The sequence below is a fragment of the Rutilus rutilus genome, assembly GCF_951802725.1.
Source record: "Rutilus rutilus genome assembly, chromosome: 11".
Lineage (NCBI taxonomy): Eukaryota > Metazoa > Chordata > Actinopteri > Cypriniformes > Leuciscidae > Rutilus > Rutilus rutilus.
Window position 1 is genome coordinate 34,750,060 of NC_140216.1, and position 21,007 is coordinate 34,771,066.

The following is a 21,007-nucleotide window of genomic DNA, read 5'->3' on the forward strand; positions in this document are numbered from 1 at the left end:
TTTTGAGTTGCACTACCGTTTAAAATTTTGTTTTTAACCCTTTAGAACCTTAAGCTAAAAGAGGGCGTTTTCGTTTTTTTGACTGTAGAATTATAACACGATGTGCTATCCTCGAGTGCAAGGTGTCATTTATTTTCAGAAAACATCTGGCTTTCAATAAAAGCAGTTACAGTTATTGCCCCTTACTGTGTGCGGTGAGTATGAAAATAGAATTTAAACACACGCAGAAGCTTCTTATGCTCATGATGAAGGCTTAATTTATTTGATAAAAAAAAAAAAAAAAAAAAAAAAACAGTAATAGTGTCAAATATTATTACAATTTAAAATAACTGTTTTCAATTTGAATATATTTTATCATGGGATTTTCAGCATCATTACTCCAGTCTTCAGTGTCACATGATCCTTCAGAAATCATTCTAATATGCTGATTTGATGCTCAAGAAACATTTATTTGTATTATCAATGTTGAAAACAGTTATGCTGCTTAATATTTTTTGTGGAAACCATGATGCATTTTATTATTTTTATCATAAAAGAGATTCTGAGTCTTAAATAGATCTCTATTCACAGTCTATTCACTTTTGATTAAGATAATGTTCCATATGTACTCACAGATAGATTATACTTAAAGGAGGATCATTTTTTAACTAAAGTTAATGCAATAGCTAACGCAAAATAACAATGAACTTTTTTTTTTTGCATTTATTAATGTTGGTTAATGTTAATTTCTACATAACAATACATTTGAACATTTTTAAATTGCATTAATTAACGAAAGGATGCATTGTGAACAAACATGAATTAACAATGCATAGTAGAATATAAATGAACAGTAACCTAGATAATTTATGTTTGTAACAAATGAAGTATGCATGAATATATACATATATAAATATATACATGTATTAATAAATAAATTAAAGTGTACATGCATAAATAAATGCATGCATGCATAAATGCCTAAATAAATAAATGTTAGTTAATGATACCTAATGCATTAATTAATGTTGACTGACTGAACTAAAGAGTTACTGTGCTACCTGGCTTGAAAAAAATAAGTTTCCACTCTGAAAAAGAAGTAAAGGTTAAGATGAAGCCTCAAACATACTGAGTACTGAGGCATTCCCAAAGGAAGAGAGAAGAAGAAAACAAAACCAAGAAAACAAGGAACTAGCAAAAGTGAAGCGACACACTTGAACATAATCGAGATGGCAAGAGTCAAAACTGCAAGTGATTCACAGATCTGCTCACCGAAGCCAGGTCGAGACCAGTACCAGCGGGTCATGACCCCTACGTGAGCACGTGTGCGTGTTTTGACAGTGTAACAGTACGCCAATCATAACGGGGACGGCTAAAAAAGTGAAGTGCACGTCCTTGTGTCTCCACCGGACTGGAATGAACTTCAGTCAAGCTGCATCACATCACACTGCAGAAACGTCCGTCCCAGAGAGACTGACTCCATGCTGAGCTGATAGAAAATAAAGTTTGACAGTGGGATTTATGCTTGCGTCCCTTCTTGCTGTTTTGATGCGCGTAGGAAGACAGGACAATGTAGAAAGCTAAATCAGGTTATGAGTTTTGAGGCCAGGGCTCAGTCGAAAGAGGAAAACTCCAGCCAAAGTAATTACTGAAGTTAACTAACAAAAGAAAATGCTGGTGCAATCCTCACAAAGACGGAGGAAAATGTTTTCTTCCAACGCCACAAAGACCTGAGAAATCTCATTTTTCATTTGGAACATGCTGTCAGGGGTGAAATATAGCGGCGTATGGGTGCAGGTATGGAGGTTTCTGTATCAGGTGGCATAAATAAAGACTGCTGTGGGCGGCACAGGATGCGGTCCATCCCCGTATCTCATTCCTCAGCTTTCTGTTCAGTCATATTCAATGACAAATACAACGCCGGTTTCTGGCTCTACCAGCGATGGAGGAAAGCGACTATATGTGTGTGTGTTCCTTTGCCTTTAGGCTGCCTGAAAAACAAGCTTGGGTTGCAGTTGAGCGCTCAAGAACCTGTAGAGACTCACTAGAGGACGGAAAACAAGAAAGAAGGTGAGAAAGAAAGAAATGTGGTTAAGACATGTCCAGAAGCTGACTGTTTCTGTCACAGTGGCCCTTTTTTAAGAAGCGAGAACATGGACAGATCCTCTCACTAAACGTGTCAGGTGAAAGACAGACACACTCAAGGCATTTTCACACTGCAATTTACCTGGAAATACCTTAGAAATCAGATCTGGTGTTCGGTATTTTCTGCCAGCGGTTTAGAATCTGATTTGTGACCAAATCATTCTTTCGAGTCGATACGCTTTACTTAGTCTGTCAAACGGGCAAGCAAACACTGAAGCTCTAAATCGATTTGTGATTCAAGGTGAATCAGCTGGTGGCTCAGTCTGAATTGGTTCATGGTTTAGTCCAAATCAGCCTGAATCGGTTTGTGATCCAGTTGGAATGGGATCAAGGGTAATTTTGAAAAGTTTAGCTGTTCAGTCTAAATCAGATCATGGTTAAATCAGCACTATTGATAGCCTGGCAAGCCAGACCTACATCAAGAACTCACCATTGTCAGGGCTCAATCCGAGGGGCGGGATAAACGTCTGTCTTTCAAATTCGCTCTGCATGCAATAGGACAGCGCTACAACCAACCAGAGCGCTTTCCCAGCAGCGGAGCCAGTTGATAGATTAAACTTTTGCCGTATCTGGCCGGCAAAACTACGAACACATCTTCCTGTTTTAAGAATGACTTAAGCGCCGTTCTTTGTTCTTTTCTCAAAGAAAAGCTTAACTCCAAGTCCTCCAGGGTCACGGACAGAGCCGATTCGAAAGACCGCTGTTCGCCAGCAGCAGCTCTTCTTTGTTTTTAAGTAGCAGGGAATTCACACGGAACCTTCACAACTCTGTCGTCATTATGTTAAGCCCGCCCACCGACTCTATACACGATGTGATTGGCCTGACTAGAGTTTGGTTTTTCCATCTCGAAAGTCAACGGAGAGTTGCTAGACGCTAGATAAATTTTGCTGCCGCTAGGGTGCGTCTAGATTTCTAGGCTACACTATTGAGGTCTTATTAGTGAACAAATTTTGAATCGGTCAAGGTGATTCAAGGAGAATCAGATGGTGGTTCAGTCCGAATGGGTTCGTGATTCAGTCCGTATCGGTTTGTAATTCATCCTAAAACAGTTAGCAGTTCAGTTTACATCCGTTCATGATTCAGCCTGAATCCTTTGGATAGTTTACTCATTCACTTTAGAAATTTAGAACTCAGACAAAAAAAAAAAATGAAGGGAATATTTACATACAATCAATCAAAATCAAACCTGGAAATACATCTTCCCATCTATCAGCACTGAATAACCTCTTTATTAAGTATTAACACCAGCATGTGAACGACTGTAGCGCAGGTAAAGACAAACACCGTAACAATAATAATGGTGTACCATACCATGGTTACACTAAAAAACTAAACAAAAAACAGGAAAAGTCTTTATGCGCTCCCACTGGAGAGGTTTTCTGTAATGAGACGGCCCAAAAGGCAGACAGGATAAGATCATTTTGGATGTTTGGTGAGTGCTGAGGAAAGGAAGAAAACATCATTAGCTTCATGCCGCAATAAAGAACCACTTTGATTTCTACATGAGGGTCATTTGCCATGGGGACAATTCACTTGAGCAATTCGTGGAAGAAGAGAGAGATAAAAAAAGAAAGACAGAGAGAGACAATAAGAAATAAAGACCAAAAGAAAGACTACAGTAAGTGCATGTAGAGAGTAAAGTGGCCTGATGAGAATTCAATCATTGTTGTCCAGAAATACCTTCTTCAATTAAACCACAGCAGCTTCTGGCATCTTATTTCCTGTCTAAATCCACTTCCTGTTCCTCATCCCTCCACTACCAAACTTACTTTTGATTGAAATATGTCCCTTAAGATGAAATTATGCGTTAATTAGCATTCAGCAAACACACACACACACACACACACACACACACACAGGGTAAATTAAAGTAAATTTTTTATGATATTTGACTATTTTTGTCAATGCATTTCAGTATTAAATGTACTACTAAACATATATATATATAAATAAACAATAAAAAATAAATAAAATATGAACTACATTTAGATGAGTTTCCAAAATTTCTATTTTAGGATGAGGCGTTTGGTACCTCTTTATTTGTATGGATATTAATGTGTATGAATAGTAATGATAATTTAATAACTTAACTGAAGCACCTGGCTCCTAAGACATTAGGTATTTCTCAAGTTTAGAACTTGGTTAGTTATAAAAAAGCAAATTGTGAAACAGACAGGTGAGCTAGTTAGTGTCTGGGGATCCTGGTTTACGCACAGCAGGGACGGCAAGCGCTTTGACATTTCCAGATCCGAATGGGACACGATTCATGGATATTTTTTCTCTCTCCTGGTTTCTTTTCCATTGGCCATGTCAACCGCTAGTATGAAACTAGACATGATATTTATAGTCCCACTGCAGTCTTCAGGAGATTCTCACTCTCACTCTCTCTCACTCTCTCTCTCACTTCAATTCCCAAAAGAAAGAGATGATATACAAACAAATGTGTGTGAACTCACCCTAAGGATGTTTTGAAAATTTGTGCCATGAAAATATCCCATTGAGTTAGTAAAGCTCTCCCGGGCTGCACTAATCTTTCAGCATTAATAACCAACAAAATGCAGTTCAAATCCAGTTTCTTGGCTGCTTGCAAACCACAGAGAAGCGTTTTGCAGGGGGTTTTGCCAGGTGTGACCCAAACAAATCTGATTTAAGCAATTAAAAACAACCCTTCCTGTCAAAAGTGACCAATTCTTGGCCAGTATAACCAGCAAAGTGGACCAGACCTGCCAATAGTCAAAAGATCGGCTCTTTGAGACTATTAGGAACATGACAATGCAATCATTTAGACTACATTTATTAAGAAAATCTGTCTAAATTTCAACAGCAAACTTCTCTCTTTTTCGTTTCCTGAATGTAGAGAAACACATCAAGGTGCTGCCCAAAAAAAACATGAGATGTGTGAAAAGACATTCGTTATTTTCTTATTTCTGAAATCATGTCCCATCAGATAGAGCCGCTGAAGCTTAACAGACCTTCTTACATAAAACATAACAGTAAAACACAAAATCATTCCCCTCGGAAAATACATATTTTTCAACATTCACCCTCTGATTAATTTCTTCCATTTTGTGATAGTAATTCATACTTTTTATTTATTTATTTATTAGTAGTGTTTACCAAGTCAAGCATCACTATTACTATTGCTCATAATTTAGGTCAGTGATTTGAACTTGAATTATTCAACTTCGGAGTGTAACTCTGCAACGTTTGCCTGCCAGACAATAAATATGGCAGAAAACTCCCACAGACGTACTCTACAGAAAGATCCAGAGTCATATCTAGAGACAAGAATATCACGGAGACTTGAGGGTGGATCACCTCGCAACTACCCACAACACCATGCTTAAAACCACTAACAATCTAGCAACAACAAAACAGCACATTGGAAACCACTGACAAAATTATGATCTTATTATAGGCATGTGCAAAATGGCTTCAAAAAGCAACTCAGTGGGTTGCATAAACCACTGGTCAACTATGTCATAACTCATAAGAATGCTATGGTATAATTAAGTTTCAAGTTGAAGCCCAAAATTTATGCACTTCTCGAGAGAGTTTGCATGTAAAAACAGTGTATTTTGGAGTATTGTTTAACATTATAAGTTGTCCAAAAAAACCTTAGTGGTGAGTCACTAAAAATGGCATTAACTTCTAAATGAAAACACTGTGGCTGAAATTATCCAACCTAAAAACACAATATTGGTCAAAGGTTTTTTTTTTTCTTTTTTTTTTAATCAAAAATACAGTAAAAACAGTAATTTGTGAAATATTACCATCTAAAATAACTGTTTTCTATTTAAATTTATTTTAAAATGTAACATTTTCCTGTGATGCAATGCTGAATTTTATGCAGTCTTTTAATCAGCCATTACTCCAGTCTTCACTGCTCATATTTGGTGCTTAAGAATGATTTTTTTTTTTTTTTTTTTGGTAGGACTTTATTTTACAGTCCTGTTTCCTATACTATGTACTTATAATAGTAATTGCAATAACTGGATGATAATAACTAGGTACCTATCCCTAAACCTAACTTTAACCCAAGTATTTATATTGTATTATATTACCAGTGCTTTCTTAGGTCACTACATCGTAAAGTACACTGTAAGTACACGACACGTATTGTAAAATAAAGTGTAACCCATTTCTTTTCATTATCAATGATGAACACATAATTGTATTATCAATGTTGATATTATTGTGGAAACCGTGATACTTCTTTCCAGGATTCTTTCAGCAATTATTTGAAATAGAAATCTTTTGTAACATTATAAATGTCTCTGCTGTCACTTTTGATTAATTTAGCTGAATCATCTTTGCTGAATACAAACGTCAAAACAACATAAACCTCACTAATCGACTGGATGATTGTTGGCCGACTAGTTAATCTACTGGTGATTATCCATTTGCGTTTTTCCAATTAAAGACATTCACAAATGTTCTCGTAGGAACAATCTCAGATTTAGCTCTTTCTGGGGCCAAATCCATCATAGTACAGCTAAGTACATCCACACACACACACACGGACGGCTCAGTCAAAGGACAGCTCCACATCAACTTCAAAGAAAAGTGTGTGTGTGTGTGTGTCTGTATCGGCCACCTGCTCAGTCACCGATGCTGAAAGCTGACTGGGATTAGAGAACCCACACACACACCGAGAAATGGAGTCCAAAGACAACGCTTTTCATGTTCGCATGTGTGTGGAATACCACTAAGAGCATCATGTGGTCTTATTTTCCATCCTCAAAGACGCAGAGACGAATGTGCGTAAAAGCAGACGTCTTTATTCAAAGAGAGAGCACATCAAAACAGTGAAGTCACAGGGAATCTCAGATGGGCTCGAGTGATCAGACTAATGCACAGACTCTATTACGAACTCAGAACAATCAGCGCAGCCTTTGAACCGCCGTTCCATTACAGGACGTGCGCTGTATCAAAACCGCCGGAGCATTTACCGCGCAATAAAGAGCGAGATGGTGTTTAGACTGTATGTTTTGTGTACCTTTAGTGCTGAGAGTTTTGGACGTCAGCTCCAGCGTGTTCAGCGTCTCTGTGCCGATGTTCTCCAGGGTGATGGTCAACTGCTGGGTCTCTCCATTAAACAGCTGCAGGGACACGCTAGTGGACAGGTCTTCACTAGACAGATGAGCCGACCTGGGCCGAGACAAAAAACACAAAGACTAAAATCGTTAAATGTTCCTTGGGGGTGTAAATAATTGCTTTGACCACAACTCAGTCGTGATTCTTTATTAAAGTATGTGAGGCATCATTAAATTGTCACAATTTGATTATATTTCATTTTTTTTATACGATTGTAAATGCTAAATGTAAAAAACTTCCATAGACGTTCTGAAGACACAAACGTAAATCCAGGGGCAATTGACAACAGTAAAAAAAAAAAAAAAAACATTTTAAATTACTTTAAAAAGGCTTTTACTTTTAGTTTTACTTGAAAAAGTTGAACTTTTTACTACAGACAAGCTCTTTTGATTGCCTTGCATAATAAACCGAGAACCTCAGAAGAGTGCACCTGTGGAGAAAAGTGTCTGCTAAATACATTAATATGAAACACTGGGTGTTATTATAGCTATTATAATCAATTATTCGTTTGCATATTCATTCAATTGAAATTAGATGTATGCATTTACATCTCTAATGTTCTTAAATAAAGATAGACAGATCAGATATGACAGACAGACAGACAGACAGACAGACAGACAGACAGATAGACAGATAGACAGATAGATAGATAGATAGATAGATAGATAGATAGATAGATAGATAGATAGATACAGTAGATAGATAGATAGATAGATAGATAGATAGATAGATAGATAGATAGATAGATAGATAGATAGATAGATAGATAGATAGATAGATAGATAGATAGATAGATAGATAGATAGATAGATAGATAGATAGATAGATAGATAGATAGATAGATGGTAAATAGCACAGTCAGACACATTTGGGTAGCTATTTTCTAGTCAGTGAAGCTCTCGTCTTCTTTAATAGAAAATGAATAACTTCTAAACAGTTTTATTTACCAGGCTTACATTTTGATTGCATGTCACCATAACGTTAGCAAGCAAAAACATTTGCTTCTTTAGCTCAAAATCTTGCTAAATGTATTTTCATGTTGGTCCAGATAGCGCACACCCTAGAGGACTATTGTAAAGTCCAGCCAATGACGATGTCAATAAGTTCAATGAATCTTTTAATTGAAAGGTGGAACCTTCTTTCCTACAGCACGCTGTTCAATTAAAAGAGTCAATCGCCTTATTAGGGCTTCGCCTCAGTGATTTCTCATGTGGCTTGTCCCCTTATATCACCTCTAATTTAGCAATGCCACACACGCTTCTAGTTGAATGAGAAAAAAAAACAGATCATGAGGATGTGCAAAAGCATGCTGCAAAAAGTCAGATTCACCTTTGTGCATGAAAAATCAAAAGTCTTTAAAAAGAGGGAACACCCTGAGGCAGGGTCCATTTAAAAACTGTTCTGTCCCATCAGTTTCCTCTCAATCGTGCCGTTTGTTCCACTCAGAGTGTCTGAACAACCTTTAGTCAATCATTTAAAGGTTTTAATCCATTTTTCGTGTCTTCAAATCATAGTTTTTTGTCAAAAAGCATTTGCACTAAAGTTTGACTCTAAGTGCCCCTTCAAGAAGCTCAAAAGAAAGTGAAAAAATGAGTGTGGATGGATCAAAATGAAGGCCTCAACGTTTTGTTTTCTGAAACATCTATTCACAACAAAATATTTCCATGAATTAATTATTTTGCTTGTCATAAAAATTTAAAAAAGACTAAAACAAAGTTTAGTTAAGGAACAAACAGTTCAGTTCACTTGAACAGGAAAAGCCAAAATCTACAAAACTGTTTGTGATATGTATTTTTGCTTAAAAACTGTATAGTTATAGGAGGCTAAACTTAATTCACATGCACGTTCTAGAGTAAATAAACTATGATAACTGGTACTTTTATCTGAAAGGGGGGATTTATACAGCTGCCATATTTGGACTTACAAATTGTTCCATTCATTTTTATATATCTCCTCCCCCTTATAATGTCTCTGACCAAACCTTTATTCCAGCAGAGCCACACTAAATCAACTAATTTCATTTCATTTCATTCTGAATGTCATTTCAGACTGATTCGTTTAAGTTTGAAGAATAATATTTGGAATGTACTTGAGAATAAATATGTTTCCAGCAGCTTTTCCTGCTGAGCTAAATGTGATTAAAATGACTGACAATCCTGTCAAATGGAGTATAATGCTGTCTGTGTGTGCGTGCGTGCGCGTGTGTGTGTGTGTGTGTGTGTGTGTGTGTCTCTATAAGGAATTACTGTAATTAGCTCTGGGTGCTTTGGGATCTTTCAGAGTCTCCAGCCTGCCAAAATATTCTCAAACAAGCCATATTAAAGAAGAAGTGAAAAAGAGGGTGAAAGAGAGTTTTCCGTCGTAATAACTGCATAAAAGTACGTAAAATGGTTCTCATGTAAAAATCTGAACAGACCCAAAACATGTGCCAAGATACATTTTTCTAATGTTGTTGAATCCAGAAAGTGACGCCTTAAAATTAAAAGAGCCATTTGTCATTTTGATCATTTGCTGATTAATACTAGAACATGACTGACTATTAGCTGGACAAGCCTGAAAAATTAATTTTCCCAACATGATTCGAGAAATGCAGCATAAATAAAAAAAACAGCATAAAGCAGTGTAAAAGTAGCTATTTTCAAAGTCTTCTGAAGTTAACACTACAGTTTTCTGAGGAACAGACTGAACTCCACCTGTGTATCCTCTACTGTACACATGTAAGAACTTGAGGAGGACTGACTTCATACATCCACCAACAAACCCCAGAACACCAGTTGATTAAAAGAAAAACATCATTGCCTGCAGGTTTTGAGAATCGAGAATCCCCTGCTCGCCTCAAACACAGACACACAGACACACACACACAGACACACAGACACACACACACACACACACACAGACACACACACACACACACACACACACACACACACACACACACACACACACACACACACACACACACACACACACACACACAGAGTGTTCCGCATCATTTTTACTCTCTTTCCTCCTTCTCACTAGAACTACCTAATGCCTAATCCCAACTGCTATGTCAAGCCTGTCTTTTCTTAAAGGGATAGTTCACCCAAAAATTCTTGGTGTGCACTATCACTTTAAGGTGTTGGCACTGGTGCCAGAGGACAAAAATGTATTATATTATATATACAGTACTGTGCAAAAGTCTTAGGCGTGTTAATATCCCCCACCCCCCGTCCCCCCCAAAAAATGGTTTTAAGTCAGTTATTTATATCTTTTGCTGTAGTGTGTCAGTAGGAAATATCAGTTTACATTTCCAAACATTCTTTTTCCCATTAATTGTAATAATCCAGTGAGATTTGTGTATGCACAAGGAGTCTGACAACAGCCGGTATGATCTGATCTCACCATCATCGAGTCCGTCTGTGATTACATGAAGAAACTGAAAAAACTGAGACAGACTAAATCCAGAAGAACTGCGATGCTTGAAGAAACCTTCCTGCAAAGCTACAGTACTGTGAAAAGTACTGGCACTTGTGTTAAAATGCTGTAAAGTGAGAATGCTTTCAAAAATAAAATCACAAATGGAATTTATTTATGATTTAACTTCTATCAACTAATTCAAATCAATATATGGTGTAACGACCCTTTGCGTTTAAAACGGCTTTTGTCCAGGTACACTTGCGCATAGTTTTCCAGGTAGCTTTGCAGGAAGGTTTCTTCAAGCATCTCGGAGACGTTCCCGCAGTTCTTCTGGATTTAGTCTGTCTCAGTTTTTTCTGTTTCTTCATGTAATCACAGACGGACTCGATGATGGTGAGATCAGATCATCCTGGCTGTTGTCAGACTCCTTGTGCATACAGAAATCTCACTGGATTATTACAATTAATGGCAAAAAGAATGTTTGGAAATGTAATCTGTAAACTAACACACTACAGAAAATGATATAAATAACTGACTTACTTTTGGGGGGGGGGTGGGGGGGGACTTTTGCACAGTACTGTATGTATATAAATGCTGATTCCTACTAGCATTAAATAGTGTGGCATCTTATTCAAACAATCACCTTAATATTCTTTTTCGGCCAATAATATATGTTTCAAAGAATCAACGGCATGAATTTTGCGGCAAAACTTTGTCATCTGGTGGGCTGATAAAAACCGCTGCAATCCTGACTCCCAAAACCTGCCAACAGCAGCCAGCCAATCACAACAGATTTCCTGCCAGCACTTTATTTCTGTGCTCAATATGCATCAGGCGGTCCGTGGGCTTTCCATGAGCAATCGGGCATGCTGTCTGAGGCTGAGAATAACCACCTGAACGCTTCCTCTGATATTTGACAGCACTGAGCAAAGTGACATCTCTATAAAACCTGTGTTTTGCAAGCAGGCTACAGCAACTGAAATATTATCATAAGAGAATGTGATATAATTAAATCGCCTTATAATTATTGTATATTTTTAAGAAGAAAAGCGCCTGAACCTCGGTAAGGACGTGCAGAGCTGCAGTCGTGGGAGTGACGGCACCACCTCCACCATACAGCCGCTGCTCTTCACCCCCACCAGACCCTCCAGAAGACAGTCACTGCTCACCCCGAACACCGACGTGTGGTACCCTGCACAACAAACTATATTAGTCAAAATCATATTTAAAAATCTTGCATAACAACAGGCCGCAGTAACGATCTGGAGGCAATTACAGCTCATTAAAGTCTTCCGAAACACGCTCATGATTTGTAGACATTAAGAAATGCTGGAATGACCATAACAGGGATCAATGAGTTTATCCTATTTTAATGAGAAGATATTTAGCTGGTTTATTCAAGCAGAGAAACACTTTACTTGGTTTTCAGTTTGAGGCAGACTTGATTTCTGCATTATTACACCATTATGAACCTGAATAAATGTTCAGTAAAACTAATGTCTCATTTTTTTCCTTTTTTTTTTTTTTTACTTCACTGGTCCATTGATTTTGAAACACTAGAATACTGATGAATTCAAAACCAACCCCATTTACCTACTTCAATATTTACTTAATGTACTCAATAATATTCCCTGCCCATTATACTATAACCAAAAAAAACCGGATTACATATTCACGAGCCAATCAATTCCCAATTGATAAAAAGCATTATTTCCACACTGAATATTCAACTTCAATTCTGATTAGAGGCGTTGTAAAACTCACCGTTGACGGTGATGTTGCCTGCGGTGCGTGGAACTCCGACCAGAGTCACCGGATACAGGCCAGACTCCGCTGGCAAAGACAGAGCGGCGGGAAGAGACTCAAAATCTACACCTGATGTCAACAGACCCTGAGGAACACAATCACAGAGGATATAGTGCTCAATACACATTGGGAAATATATAGTGGTAAGATTGATTGATTGATTGATTGATTGATTGATTGATTGATTGATTGATTGATTGATAGATAGATGACAAATGAATAAATAAATACTACTAAATAAATACTAACAATGTGATAAAAAAAGCCTGTATTATATTCTTTCTTAGCTCAGTAGATTGTGTAAATATTAATGTATTGCTGCTGAGCACCTGAGGAATATAGATTTTAATATGTTCTCTCTCTTGACTTATGGTTTCCTCACTAAAAGGAAAAATCATTCAATCCACAAAAAGGGGATGATTAACATAAACGGCACATGGAAATTTCACAAGGCAGCAATTAAACCCTTCAACTTCAACTGAAAACACATATTTACCAAATACAGCAAAAAAGCACAACTAAAATAAGCACAATAGCCTTTTTTGGGGGGGGGGGGGGGGGGGGCATTTTGTGGCAGAAAACACACGGTCTTACTGTTTTACGCTTTTTTTTTACTCTAGCTTTTGTCTTTGCGTTAAAGATAATAACACTAGAATAAAGAGATAAGACACAAATGCAGAATGAAAAGACAGAAATAGATAAATGAAAAACACATAAGTGACAGTTTTTTCTTTTCTTTTTTTTCTCCAAACATCATATAATCAATCATCCTGATATCAATCTGATATGGAGGAGATGAAATCACTCCCAGCATGCTCTCCCCATTACCCATGGAGAAAATTGCTCCTGTTCACAGAACTACAAAGAAAGGAACCAGCGTTCCCAGAATCACAGCGGCAGATGAGAGCGAGAGACAGAGACAGATTGAAAACCAGCCGTTTACTCCTCCGTCGTGGAGGTGAGGGCCGACTATTACTACACCTCCAGAAGTCAAGCTGCTCTCCGAGGAGTTTTCCCGCTTTCTATTCATACACGAGACACCACTCAAGACTCCATCAAATGTGCTTTATGGGGTTTTTATCATATTAGCCTGAATGAACCCATTAAACTCAGAACTCAACAGGAAGAGGATTTTCCATTTCTCCTTATATTCGGTCCGCTCAGTGTCCAACGTCTCTGTGACATGAAACGTTTCCATCTATCCAAAGAGAACTTTAAAGTGAATCCATTTCAGTCAAGCAATTTGGAATTACATTTCACACCCAACATATTAGAGAGTCGAACTAAATATTTAATGCAAAAAAAAAAAAAAAGATGCAGCATTTTATTTATCATCAGCTAATTTCCAGATCAAAGAGTGCAATAGGAGAGAGAGCAGCGCCAGCACTGGTAAAATCATTGAGTCTCATTACTATTAATGGAGATGATTGTGTTTTGAGCGTCTGCGAGTTTCCACTTCAGTTTCATTTGCTGCAGTTTGCGCTTTCTGAAGAGATACTCAGCTACTCATCTGCGGAGATGCATGTTTAAGTAGCGCTGTCATATCATGTCAAATAGCCTATAACACGCTCTTATGTGTTTATTTTTTAACATTTTGGGAGGAATAAAATGTACATAGGCTATGTGGTTTTCAACAACCAGATGCATTTACACTTGCACAGTTTCATCTGAAATGTGTCTCAGACCACCTCCTGAAGTGGTTTACATTTCTGGATTTAAATCTGGCCTTTTTACGTTTGGATAGCTATCCAATCTACCCTGGAAATCCAGAGTTCTCGCGAGAGCACAAGTTGAATTTGCTCAGCGAGTTTACTCTGGGGTCGAGTAATGATGCTCATTAAATATGCCCTTGTATCCGAGCTGCACCAATCACATCGGGTTATCTGATATAGGCGGGGCAGAGGCGAGCTAAACAGATGACGACAGCGCTGTGACGTCGAAGTCATTAGTAAACATTGCAAGATGGCTATGGATGAACACCAGTTGTTTGAAACGGCTTTGGCCGCTACAATGAACGAGTTTGACCTGGCTTTTTATCTAAAAGAGGAACAGAAGACGGCGCTCGAATTGTTCCTTTGCAAGAAGGACGTTTTTGCTGTTTTGCCGACTGGACACGGCAAGAGTCTAATCTACCAGTTATCTCCGCTGGTAGCTAAGCGTGGGGCTTGTTGTGATTGGTCGTAGTGTTATCCAATTGCGTGCAGTGAGATTTTCAAATGCATGCTTGGTGCCGCCCCTCGAGCTGGCCGAGTTTCATTAGTCGACGCCAGACCATTAAACTTTCAGATTTAGGTCTGGATTTCCAGGCTATATCCGATCAGAGAAAACACATGAACTGACCAGGTGTAAACAGGCCCACTGATACAGTATATATGTTCTGAGAAATCATAAACATCTCTGCACTAGATGCTATGAAAATCTCAAAAAGAGCCGGGAGAGCAACCCATGCTTTTAAGTCAATCAAAACACAGAGCATTTGGCGAGGTTGAAGAGATAGGGTCTCATTCATGAAACATTCGTAAATATACGAGTAAATATGTGAGTGATTTGCGCGTAAAGAGACCTTCCCGAAAACTCTTCTCCTGATTCACAAATACTCCGTAAACGTCAGATGTGATAGTGAAACGTGTGTGTGTGTTAATGAATTCCAATCAGTCATAAATGGGACGCGCGTGCACGCTCATTCTCTCAATTACCATAAATCCCGCCCATTAAATCCGACTGACAACTATATATGGGCATCATATTATGACACCAAACGAAGGATTTCAACATGTCTTCTCAAAAGCGAATGAAAAAGAGAAATTTCTCAGATGCAGAAATTGAAGTTTTATTATCAGAAGCTCATTCAAAACGCCACATTTTATTTTCAAGCGTACATAGTGGCGTATCAGGTCCTAAAAAAAAGGAAGCTTGGCAGCATATTACAGATGCAGAGTTTCATCTGTTAATCGAACAGTCCCAGAAGTGAAAAGAAAATGGTTCGACATGAAGCTTGACTGCAACACTTGTGACTTGCGGACTTGTGTTCCGTTTGCAGATGCTATTACTATGTAATTACTATATATAATCTTTTTTCAAAAATGCTGTGTAAAATATGTACCCGATTAAGGTGAATTAAAATGCAGCCTTATTAATGAGCAAAACGTTCGGATGTTAAACGCACTATTTACTGGGAGCAGGTGTAGATTTCTTTCGTACCAACTAACATTTGGAAAATACGAACATTTTAATGAATCCGAACATTTACGCCAGAACCACTTTACACACGATTTACACAAAAATTCGTTCTGCTCGTGTTTCATGAATGAGACCCATTGTGCCGTCTAATTCAAAGTCTGTCAGTAAAATCAAAGTCAGGCAGAAGTTAGTAAAACACATGAAATCACTTACAGCAACTTTAACAACTCCACTGTCTAGAACGTGAATGAAGGAGACTCAAAAGACTCAAAGATGTCTCACTCATTCAAACTCTGAACAGTTGAGCAGCTTCGTGATGAAGACGCATAATAATGCAATTAAAGATATCTGCTTTTAAGTAGTCAAACCTTAATTAGCCATAGGCTACAATGACATGTTCAGCTCTGAAGGCCAGTTGTAAGTGCTTAACCTGTGAAACAGTTTACTATGTAAAACCTGCGGCTCATATTATATGGAGGGATTCGCTATTGTATAAGCCGTATTTTGAAATAACTCATTTGCATTTCCTTCCTGAAAAGGTTAATTAGCTTGACAACTAATGCTAACGATCTGTTCTTTTCCGGCCAGGATGTCTAACGGCAGACTTTCTTCAGCTGCTACAAAGACCCCGTGGAAATATATGCTCTTTGTGTGTCTTTTTTCCCCTGTTCCACCTGACAAAAATTATACAACCCATTTTCAAAAGCACCGTACCATAATCATACACTTAATTAAACCGAGAGCAGAGTCGAGAAATATTTTCAAAGCAGTTTCATGAACTGAAGACATTTGCAATTAATATTTTATATGTAGCAAAACAGTTTTTAATGCCTATATAAATAAATTAAATTACAAAATTATAAAATAAATGAATTAAAAATGAAACACCTTAGGCCTAGTAGTAACAAAGATAAAAAAAAATAATAATCTAATATATGTAATGTATATATGTATATGTGTGTATATATATATATATTTTTTTTTTATTTATTTTTTCAGGAAAGTTAAAAACATTACCTACATTAAGATGAGAAAAAAATGTATTACAAGTTTTCTGTAATTTAATGTATAAATATCTAATTAAATATACACTAATTTGCATATATTTTAAAATACGAAATCTGTGTATTGGATAAAGCCAGGTTAAAAATGATTTTTTCATTGTGTTCACATATTAGATGGGGAAAAAATTACAGAGGGATTTATGGATATCTACTTTTGTTATCCTGTAAATCAGAAAATACTGTCAATAGCCTTAAAAAAAAAGATTTTCGCCATGTTTTTTGGAATAAAATGTTATATAAATCAGGCTAGGAATAATATATTTACAAATCCTTCTGTAAATGTCTTCATAATATAACTAGGTACAAGTCTGGAAAGTTTGGTGTATATAGGTGCTACTGAAGTGAAGATTTCGGACTTGGAGTATGAGAGAAAAGTCATTTTGAGAAAACGGGCTTTAAAGATTTATCATCAGCCAATGAGATTGCGCATTCAGTCCTTTTACTTTCACGGTTGGTTGCTGATAAAAAGGAAAATGACCATATTTGGATCCGACAGGATTGTACAGGAGAGAGAGCTTCCTAACGGTGCTTGTGATGACAGGCTGCCGGCAGCGATCGCGGAGAAGTATGTTGATTAAGAACGCAAACTTTTGTTGAATTTATGAGAAATCTACAGACGCAAACAGACAGTGTAATAAAATAAAGACCTAAATGTGTATTTCGGACTTTTTTTTCACCACAAGTCTGAAAGAAGACATGTTATTGAAGACAAATATCCCAAAATCTCAAAATTGACCAGTAAAAAAAAGAAAGATGTTTTTGCCTGCCGTGTCTCGCCTTAATGAGAACATATAATTTTGAAAGAACAAAGTGTTTTTTGCTAATAATCAACTTAAAAAATTACACAGTGTGGCTTTAACAACATTAATGTGTGAACAACATTGTTTTGTCCGTCATTAAAACGGCCACATTCAACGTACAGGCTATAAAGTTTATTGTAGCTTCAGTATGTGGGTATGTCAGTATTTATTTTTTCCTGTAATTTGGCCAAAATCTCATGGTATAAAAGATGAAGTGCTACGCAAAAGCTATTAAAGATCGTATTGGCTATAACTCAATAACAAACGCTAGACTAAGACTCTCTTCTCCACTCCACAAATACACAAAACAGCATTGTTTCCCGAGTAAAGAAAATGCAGTCAAAGAACCAGTTCTTTATTTACCTTTGCTTTGCAAACAAGCAGAGACGGTCCAAAATGTGTGCGGCCCTTCATTTAAGACTGAGCAGTGTGGAGTTATGAGGTTTTACAGACAGTAACTAGTAAGATGCTGAAAGAACAGACAGCATTGTGGTACACTGAATTAATGCTGTGCGGCCGCTGTAAGGTCAGCAGTAAGGTCACACTGGTTCATACTGGCACCATCCGTGGTGCCATCTGACACTGGCTGTGAGTTTTATAGGGCATCATGCTGGTTCCATCTGGGGGCAGATCTGGGCATGTATGGAACAACACAACTCACCTACAGAGCCATTTTTCTTTTCACACATCTATACTAAAGTCTACGCCTGGTGGGAAAGGACATAAAAAACCTTTGGACTGGCGTTTAACCTCTAGCTGGAGTGCACACCTGTGCCCTGAGTCTGTGGGGTGTCTATGGTCTAATGGTTATGGATCTGGGCTGCTAACATAAAGACAGTGGATTTAATCCAACAGTCACTACAATCACAGAACTATCACTATTGTGCCCTTGAGAAAAGTGGGTATTCAGTTCCTTTGGGGAATACAAATATAGCTCTGTTCCCAGCCTCGGTGAGCTGCCTACCTAACGCTGTGTTAGGCATCACAGGTGTGAAATTTAGCAAAAATCCTAAGAATGCATTGCAGCAAGCTATGTAATTCATCCTCTCCTCGGGTCATTTTGACCCGAAACCAATTTATAAAAAAGAAAAGAAAAAATTGAGTGTTCATCAGAGTGGTCCAAGGCCTAAGGACTTTTGTCGCACTTGAACCATGAACACACACTTTTTTTTTCTTTTTTTTTACTGGATTCGAGGAGTAAAAAAAAGAAAAGAGGAACAAATCCTTCCCTTGCGGGTCAATTTGACTCCCTTAGGAATGAATGGAATGCGAGGAATGCGAGGAATGCTTCAGTATACATAGAAAATCATGAACTCATGAAGAGTCATGAAATATCACGTTACATAATTTTTTTGCCAAAAGAGGTCAGCATAGACATCCAAATTGACCCAATGTGAGATATTTTGAGCTGATTTGAGCTGGTTATTGCATGTATTGGAGAGATATTTTGAATTTAATTTGAAAGTATGTGAAGAATGTGATTAAATTATATTATTTATTGATAAACTCTAGAAATTTAAAGGTACATAAAATAAAACAATAATAAAAAAATCTCCCAAAAGAAAAAAAAAACATTATAAAAATGAAATGATATAAGCTTGCTGGACAAAAAAAAAGAAGTATAATTTTAGGGATTCATGTCATTTTGACCCGTCGTGAGGGAGGGATTTGTTACAGGATGCGAGGGAAGGGTGAAGGTTAAAATAAAACATTTGAATAACATAAAAAAATAGAATATTTCATAAAAATAACTACAGTAAAACCATATAAAATAAATACAAACAAAAATTAAAAACAAAATTAAAATAAATTAACATACAAAGATGTCTTATTATGGCCTAAAAAAATATCTCCGATGGAGCACAAGAATGCGTTCTCCGTGAGCCGCCTCTTAAAAGGCAGTTGTCTAGAGAGCAGACAGAACTTGGAGAGCAACATTTGATACACAATCACCTTGGTTTCTTAGGAACATCTCCACATGGCTGGATTCTGGTAATTGGGTCTTCTATGAGTGGCCCATTATAATGTCAGGAAGACACCGTAACCCCTCTCCCACGTTCACACAACCTGTCTTAATGTCTTCAGTGTGATTCTGTCTCTATTCCCCTGTCATTATGATCAGGTCTCAGTGACCAAAATGGCCCTCGAGCCACCAATGCGCAGCACCATCTCGTTTCAGCTTTAACTCTAAAGTGCAGATAATATGTAGAGTGGAAAACACAAAAGATTTTTGGCAATGACATTTGCAAACACAATGAAAACATCATGTCCCCAAACCACAGCCTTGTCAAAAAACACCTTTCCTGCACGATTTTTTCCATTTTTATACACTTCAAAAATAAATATTCACAAATAAAATCTGCATTTTCTCTGACAGTGATGATGTAAAATCGTGTTTTCTACCGTGATTAGGACATTAGAATGTCAACCACAGGTTTTCTGAATCTTTACAAAAGCAATTAAACTAAAGAGCACATGCACTTAGCAAGCTAAATGTCTTTTCCATGCGAAGACGAAGAAGAGAGTGTGTATAAGGGACTCCTTTTCTCCTTTATTACCTTTCTCTCATTTTCATTTTCAATTACAATTTTTTTTATTTAAATATATTTAAAATAGTAAAATAAAAAACAATATAAAACACTTAGTTTTTTTGTCTAAACGGATGAATTCTGTTTCACACTTTAGATGGATGGATGGGTGGGTGGATGGATGGATGGATGGGTGGATGGATGGATGGTTGGGTGGATGGATGGACGGGTGGGTGGGTCGGTGGATGGATGGGTAGGTGGGTGGGTGGATGGATGGATGGATGGGTGGGTGGATGGGTGGCTGGATGGATGGGTGGGTGGGTGGGTGGATGGATGGATGGATGGGTGGGTGGGTGGGTGGATGGATGGGTGGATGGGTGGGTGGATGGATGGATGGGTGGGTGGATGGATGGATGGGTGGGTGGGTGGATGGATGGATGGGTGGGTGGGTGGATGGATGGATGGGTGGGTGGGTGGATGGGTGGGTGGGTGGATGGATGGGTGGGTGGATGGATGGGTAGGTGGGTGGATGGATGGGTGGGTCGGTGGATGGATGGGTAGGTGGGTGGGTGGATGGGTGGGTGGATGGATGGATGGATGGATGGGTGGGTGGATGGATGGGTGGGTGGATGGATGGGTGGGTGGGTGGATGGATGGGTGGGTGGGTGGGTGGATGGGTGGGTGGGTCGGTGGATGGATGGGTAGGTGGGTGGGTGGGTGGATGGATGTGTGGGTCGGTGGATGGATGGGTAGGTGGGTGGGTGGGTGGGTGGATGGATGGATGGATGGATGGATGGATGGATGGATGATCTTACCATGTTCTCGACACGCAGCTCAAATGGCATCGGATTATAGACCATTAACTGCACCTCACACACGTCGCCCTGAACCCACTGGAAGTCTGCAACACAACACACACACAAAAACATTTATGAAAAGCTGCATGCTATATCAATGCATAAAGACAGAAAAACAGTTAGCGTCTAAACATTAGAAGATTCATTGA

At 38.1% G+C, this 21,007-nt stretch overlaps 1 protein-coding gene across 2 annotated transcripts in view; it reads right to left on the minus strand.

Moving 5' to 3' along the window:
• trappc9 (trafficking protein particle complex subunit 9) overlaps positions 1-21,007 on the minus strand; it is a 210,273-nt gene that overhangs the window by 125,276 nt on the left and 63,990 nt on the right. For both annotated transcript variants that reach the window (XM_084423000.1, XM_084422999.1), the window contains 4 exons: positions 20,817-20,902; positions 12,388-12,514; positions 11,683-11,815; positions 7,124-7,275 (listed from right to left, as the gene is read on the minus strand). In XM_084423000.1, coding sequence (XP_084279126.1) covers positions 7,124-7,275; positions 11,683-11,815; positions 12,388-12,514; positions 20,817-20,902 — 498 coding nt within the window. The remainder of the gene's footprint in view (positions 1-7,123; positions 7,276-11,682; positions 11,816-12,387; positions 12,515-20,816; positions 20,903-21,007) is intronic.